Source organism: Misgurnus anguillicaudatus, chromosome 16 (genome assembly GCF_027580225.2).
Source record: "Misgurnus anguillicaudatus chromosome 16, ASM2758022v2, whole genome shotgun sequence".
In the NCBI taxonomy this organism is placed as follows: domain Eukaryota; kingdom Metazoa; phylum Chordata; class Actinopteri; order Cypriniformes; family Cobitidae; genus Misgurnus; species Misgurnus anguillicaudatus.
The window spans coordinates 5,768,288-5,775,000 of record NC_073352.2 but is presented as its reverse complement, the minus strand read 5'-3'; the positions used below and the strand labels follow the sequence as shown (position 1 = coordinate 5,775,000).

Genomic DNA, 6,713 nt, shown 5'->3' with positions numbered 1-6,713 from the left:
TTGAATTCATGGGTGAATCCAAGGGAAAAGACACGCTAAAATAAAAAAATAAAAAAAAGTGAAAAAGCAAACTAATTTTATTTTGCATACTGATTCTAGTGTCATTATGCAAATGTACACATTACACATAACATGCTATAATAATTTAAATAGAATATATACACTGTAAAAAAATCTGTAGAAATTACATTTGTATTGCAGCTGGGTTGCCGGTAAATTACCGTAGATTTAAATTGATGTTATTTACTGGCAAGAGTTTGTTCAAAGTTAAATAAATATTAAATAGTAACAAGTCTTTATCTTTACAGAATAAAACTATACAATAACAGCCTCATGCAAAGCATTCTGGGAACCAGAAATCATCATCAACCTTTTTCTGTTTTTTTGCTTCAAATTTTGTTTCCCAGAATGTTTTGCTTGATGCTGTTTTTCTAGTTTTATTCTGTAAAGACAAAGACTTGTAAATGTTTAATGTTCATTTAACTTTGAACAAAATGTTGCCAGTAAATAACATAAATTTAAATCTACGGTATGTTACTGGCAACCCAGCTGCAAATTTCTACGGAATTTTATACGGAATGTATAATAAATGTAATACTTGTAAATTCCAACTTATAAAAAGCACAAACATTTCCTGCTTCACACCTTTAGGCAAACTTCCCCTTTGGGGTCTTAAGCTTTTTCTACATTTTAACTGAACACACCTTTCTAGTAATTCCACAAATAAACCCTGTAGCCTTAAAATCCACAACTTAAAACAAACAGGCTTTCCCGGCTCATCTCTGCTTTGAGGCAGCCGCTTAAAGTGTGTGGCGATATTCTGCGAGAGATCATTTGGATTATGTGAGTCCCTGTAGAAAAAGCCGGACCCTCTGTCATCTGCACCTGAACAAACTCACCATACTCTGCCCGCAGATGGTCGGGAATATGCGGTTCGTAGCCTTCCTTCTCTGGCACCTCTTCAAAATCATCATCATCCTCCTCTCCTTCCTCAGGAGCTCGCATCTAGTTAAAAAAAAATTCATAAAAAATGTTACGTTTTTATGAACTACAAGTTTATTTTTCTTGGTTTATTTTGATAGACTTAATTGCATTTTACATACATACATTAAAAACGCTGTAAAAACTACTGATGTGTAAATGGTCTCTTATTTAAGTTTCACTGTTTCCAACACAATGTTTGTTGCTGACAGTTCACGAAAGACGTGTGCAATTCTCTCAGCTGATTAACACTCAGATAGGAAATTCACTATGGCCTCGGGATATTCCAGAGATTTACAGCAGCCAGAACGGCAAACTCTGCAGTAACGTGGGACTCTTAACATTTTAATTCAAACCCTTAATAGAATTTCCAGTTGACCACATCCAATTTTTTTCTAGTGGCCGTCTATCTGAGTATTGTCCCAGCTAACCGAGCCCGTTTAAAATAATGCTTGTTATGTTAAGCGGACTTTCTCCAATTGAACACAACAAGGTAATGCCGGCGGTTTGTAAGCTTTGCATTAAAAATTGTATTAGGATCTTTAGCTAACAGTTATAAAAACAGAGGACAAATCTTATATTGGGTGTCTTAGTTTAAGCTAGAGATGGTGAGGTTGAGTTGTTATTGATAACATCTTTGTGCAGGTTGCTCTACAAAAGAAAGCGATATGACTCTCACTCTTAAGTTCTGTGGTTTCATCATGCAATCACTTTAAGGAGATCAACTCAAGAGCAGGCACCAGATAAACCCATCTTAGAGGCGAACCAATCCAGATCCAGAGTTTAAGAACATTGACTAGAAGTCTGAGAACCGTTCTGAGGTCGTCATTCTATGATCTTGTGTGTGTCTGTGATATAGCTAAAAAGCTTCAGTAAGTCACAAAGTTTCAAGGAACAAATACTTCAAATCAACCTCATACATTTTATCCCCTTTAATAACCATTTAATCTGACTTTTTTCCATGTTTAAGTGCTATAATTGGCTCCGCAGTGCTTTTATCAACATTGAAAATGTGAAAAAGATCAACCCAGTCACTTAGTTTTGGTAAACCATTCTCTGCAAGCATGTGAATATTAGCTCTTTGAAATTTGGCTCCCCTTGTGATGTCAGATGGGGATAATACCGCCCCTTAATCTGCACTATCCAACCACGGCACTGCCATTTGGTGCAGAGATCAGCTCATTTGCATTTTATAGGACACATAGACAACAACACATTTTGACAAAAGACTTATCTGTGAGCTTAATTTTTTTTTAAATGCATGTGCCCTTATAATCTTTAATCAAAAATGCAAATCTCCACCCCTGCTCGAAACGATCTTTGTTTACTTCCGTTCATGGGGTATAGCTGGTGGGCGGAGCACGGGAAAAAATTTCAGCGATTAGCAAATACAGTGGCAAGAAAAAGTATGTTAACTCATAGGAAAAAAACTGATTTTCTACAGTGATTTGCCATAAAATGTGATCTGATCCTCATCTAGGTCTTAACAATAGACAAACACAAAGTGCATAAGCTGATAACACACAAATCATTTTAGTTTCTTGTGTCTTTTTTGAAAACACCCATTAAACATTTACAGTGCTGGAGGAAATGTGGATGAACCTATAGACAGGGTTCCCACACCTTAGTTAACGTCAAATTCAAGGACATTTCAAGGACTTTCCAGGTCCAATACCCTCAAATTCAAGGACTAAATGTGGGGACACTTCTCAAGTGAGAACAAGGTTACATCGTGTTACCTTTTAAGATACATTGTTACAGTTCCCTTTTGAGGGAACTCGCGCTGCGTCACTGCAGTGATACTTTGGGGACGCTTCCAGGGGTAAGTGCTTCTGAATGTGTATATCAAATTCAACCAATGGTGAGGCTTAACGACAAAGACAAGGTGACGCGGGAGCCAGGAAGTATATCACTATCTGAAATATTGCCAAAGACGGCGTTACAGGGACGCAGGAAGAATGGCAAGGGAGACGCAGCGTCTCGTTCCCTTCTCAGGGAACAAAAGGTACATACGTAACCCAAGACGTTTTCATGTGTCAAACACAACTATGCAAAAAGCATTTTGGTATGAATCAACATTCGAATACAGAAGATATAAGCATTTAAAGTGAACAGTTTAGCATGTGTGCTTAAAAAGTCTAGAATTTTAGTGATATTATCCTACACTACACAGGGAATAATATGGATTTTTTTCAAGAAAACTTCTTGCATAAAATAGATTCAAGCACTTTCAATGACCTGTATCTATGTATGTATATCTTCCCAGGGCCTTGAATATTTTCCCCCAGATTCACAAACTTTCAAGGATTTCAAGGACCCGTGGGAACCCTGTATAGACTAATTACTTTAATGAAAACTAATTTGTGTCAGAAGCTGGCAAACTGGAGTCCATTTAATAAAATGGTGTGGTTTAGCGCTCCTTTGTTTGATTAAAAGACACAATTTTTTTTAAGATTGCTGTCCTTAAGAAGCATCAGCTCTTATGAACCATACCTCTCTAAATATATTTGATCAGGAGTTGTTGCACTTCATAAGGCTGAAAAGGGATACAAAACAATCTCAAAATGTTTAGACCTCCATAAGTCGACAGTTAGACAATTTCTTTATAAATGAGACCATTTAATACTGTAGCTAGCTACTCTTCCTAGAAGTGAGCACACAGTCAAGATGACTCCTAAGGCACAACGCAGAATACTCAATGAAGTAATGAAGAACCCACGAGGAACAGATAAAGGCTTAAAGACATCATTGGAACTGGCACACATCTCTGTTCATGAGTCTACCATACATATGTTCATTAAACAGTCTTTAAACAGGCATGGTGCTTTGCTTTGCTGCCTCAGGGCCTGGACCACTTGCCATCATCGACGGAAAAATGAATTCCCAAGTTTAACAAAATATCCTACAGGATAATGTTAGGGTGGCTGTTCGCCAGTTGAAGCTCGGTAGAAGTTGGTTGATGCAGCAGGACAATGACCTTAAGCATCGAAGTAAATCCACCACAGATTGGCTTAAGAAAAACAAAATGCACCATTTGAAGTGGCCTAGTCAAAGCCCAGACCTTAACCTGTGGAATGACCTCAAGAGAGCGGTTCACATCAGACATCATACAAATGTGTCTTGAGTTAAAGTGGTTTTGTAAAGGAGAATGGGTAAAAATTCATTTTGAAAGACGTGCAGGTCTGATTCAGATCTACTGAAAGCGCTTGCTTGAAGTCATTGCTGCCAAATGAGGTTCAACAAGCTATTCAATCCAAGGGTTCACTTACTTTCCACCCAGCACTGTGAATGTTTAATGGGTGTTTAAGACAAAAGAAACTAGCATTTTTGTGTGTTGTCAGCTTATTCACATTGTGTTTGTCTATTGTTGATGATTATCAAATCACATTTTATGACTTATCACTACTTTGAAAGTTCAGAAAAATAAACACTTGCATTATAATCCGACTGCACGTGTCTTTTAGTCGAATGGAGACTGGCTCACAGATTAAGCGGGCAGGAATGCGAATCTCACTGTGCTCGTCCTGTGAGCGTCTGTTTCCAGCATCAGCACCTGCTCATCCATCACTGACGCTGTAAGTTTGGTTATCACTCTAACACTAATCAAAAGAGAAACCTGTCACCACCACTGACCTGTGGAACCTCCCAATTATGCTCTTCAGGAATGACAGCGGCACTTAACTTCCACTGCCGGGTAAATGACCACCATCAATCTATGCAGAATAGCAATGAGCCACCGGGCTGCAAATGATTTTTTTAGGTACAGAAATACCCCGGCTGGAATTTATGAAAGGTGAAAAGCAACTCAAGGCTGTTTTACACCCCTCCCTTCCCATCAGCCTCGCTGCTAAGACTCACGCGTCTGAGAGACGCCTGCATTAGCGCTAAACAGAATTTATGCCTTTTAATTTACTCAAAAGGTGCTTAACTGCCTCTCGCGCTACAATGCATAACAGAATGCCAGTTTTTTAAATATGGGGGTCGTTTTCATAAAACGGTATACATACTCTGTGTGCCCTTCCTTTTCGAGGGCACTGATAAAAGTCTGCTGCTCTAGCGCGCCATTTCCATTTATTCTGTCTAATTGTCTCCAAGATTGCCTTAATAAAAACAGTACTAAAAAGCAGAGCGCAACTTGCTTTCTTTTTTATTTTCTCTTTTATTATTGCAGGCCGGTGGTGTTGACAATTGAGGATTGAGTTATAAAGTGTCTTTGGATGAGGTCTCAATTATGTGCGCTGATGGCATTGGTTCAGAAATTAGGTGCACCCCTGACAATGAACACAATAAAAACTGGGGCTATAAAAGGAAATGATGTCTAAACTTCAAATTATCAGGTCCTAGTTTCTATTTAGCATGTGAAAGCAGTGAATCATAGCTTAACATCTAATCAAAATTGACCGTCTATATAAAGAAAAAGGATCTTGTATAAAGTGCACATTATTCCTGTATCCGTTATAACAACAATTGATTTTAAAGGACCTCAAAAGTTTTCGTTTTTTTTTTTAGATGCTGATTATTTTTCTCATTGGAATATCTTGTCTCACATTGAAATATGACAGATTATATAAAATTAGTTAATGGTTTTTGTGTTTCATTTCAGATTGACCGGTGTTTACTGTGTCCATTTAAGTCAAGTTAACAACATTAAAAATGAAAGTTTATAGTTGGGTATTTTTTATTACTTATATTGTGTCGAGTACAGTGCATTTTAGGTGCAGTTCACTAAACCTTAAAGGAATAGTCCATTTTCTTAAAAGAAAAATCCAGATAATTTACTCACCACCATGTCATCCAAAATGTTGATGTCTTTCTTTGTTCAGTCGAGAAGAAATTATGTTTTTTGAGGAAAACACTGCAGGATCTTTCCAATTCCAATGGACCCTAATAGAGCCCAACACTTAATACTTAACTCAACACTTAACAGTTTTTTTCAACGGAGTTTCAAAGGACTATAAACAATCCCAAACGAGGCATAAGGGTCTTATATAGCAAAACGATTGTCATTTTTGACAATAAAAATAACAAATATACACATTTAAACCACAACTTCTCGTCTAGATCCGGTCGTGATGCGCCAGCGTGACCCCACGCAATACGTGAACGCGAAACTCCGCCCCAGTGTTTACAAGTGTGTTGAAAGAGGACCGTTCCTACGTTGTTGTATGTCAACTGATACTAATTAATGTCTTTGTGTCAGTTTATTGTTTAAAATGGTCGGCAAATGTTCATTTTGTATATGTAACACGTGACCTCCCTACGTCACTACTCATTTACGTTAGGTCACGCTAGACCGGACCTAGACGAAAAGTTGTGGTTTAAAAGAGCATATTTTTTATTTTTCTTGTCAAAAATGACAATCGTTTCGCTAGATAAGATCCTTATGCCTCGTTCGGGATTGTTTATAGTCCTTTGAAACTCCGTTGAAAAAAACTGTTAGTTGTTGAGTTAAGTGTTAGGTGTTGGTGTCCATTAAAGTCCATTAAAATGAGAAAAATCCTGCAATGTTTTCCTCAAAAAAATAATTTCTTCTCGAATGAGTGGTGAGTAAATTATCTGGATTTTTCTTTTAAGAAAATGGAATATTCCTTTAAAGACTAAGGAAGCCTCTGCAAAAAATGCGATCTAGAGTACAAACAAAATAATTCAATGTCTCTTACCATATTTTATTCCGTGTCGCCTACAGCCATGGGACAGACTATTATTTTGTTTATACGCATGCTCTTTATTCA

General features: G+C 37.4%; 1 protein-coding gene across 2 annotated transcripts in view; it reads right to left on the bottom strand.

Moving 5' to 3' along the window:
- Positions 1-6,713, bottom strand: part of uvssa (UV-stimulated scaffold protein A) — a 41,098-nt gene that overhangs the window by 14,211 nt on the left and 20,174 nt on the right. For both annotated transcript variants that reach the window (XM_073854056.1, XM_073854057.1), the window contains exon 8: positions 900-1,005. In XM_073854056.1, the coding sequence (XP_073710157.1) occupies positions 900-1,005 (106 nt within the window). The remainder of the gene's footprint in view (positions 1-899; positions 1,006-6,713) is intronic.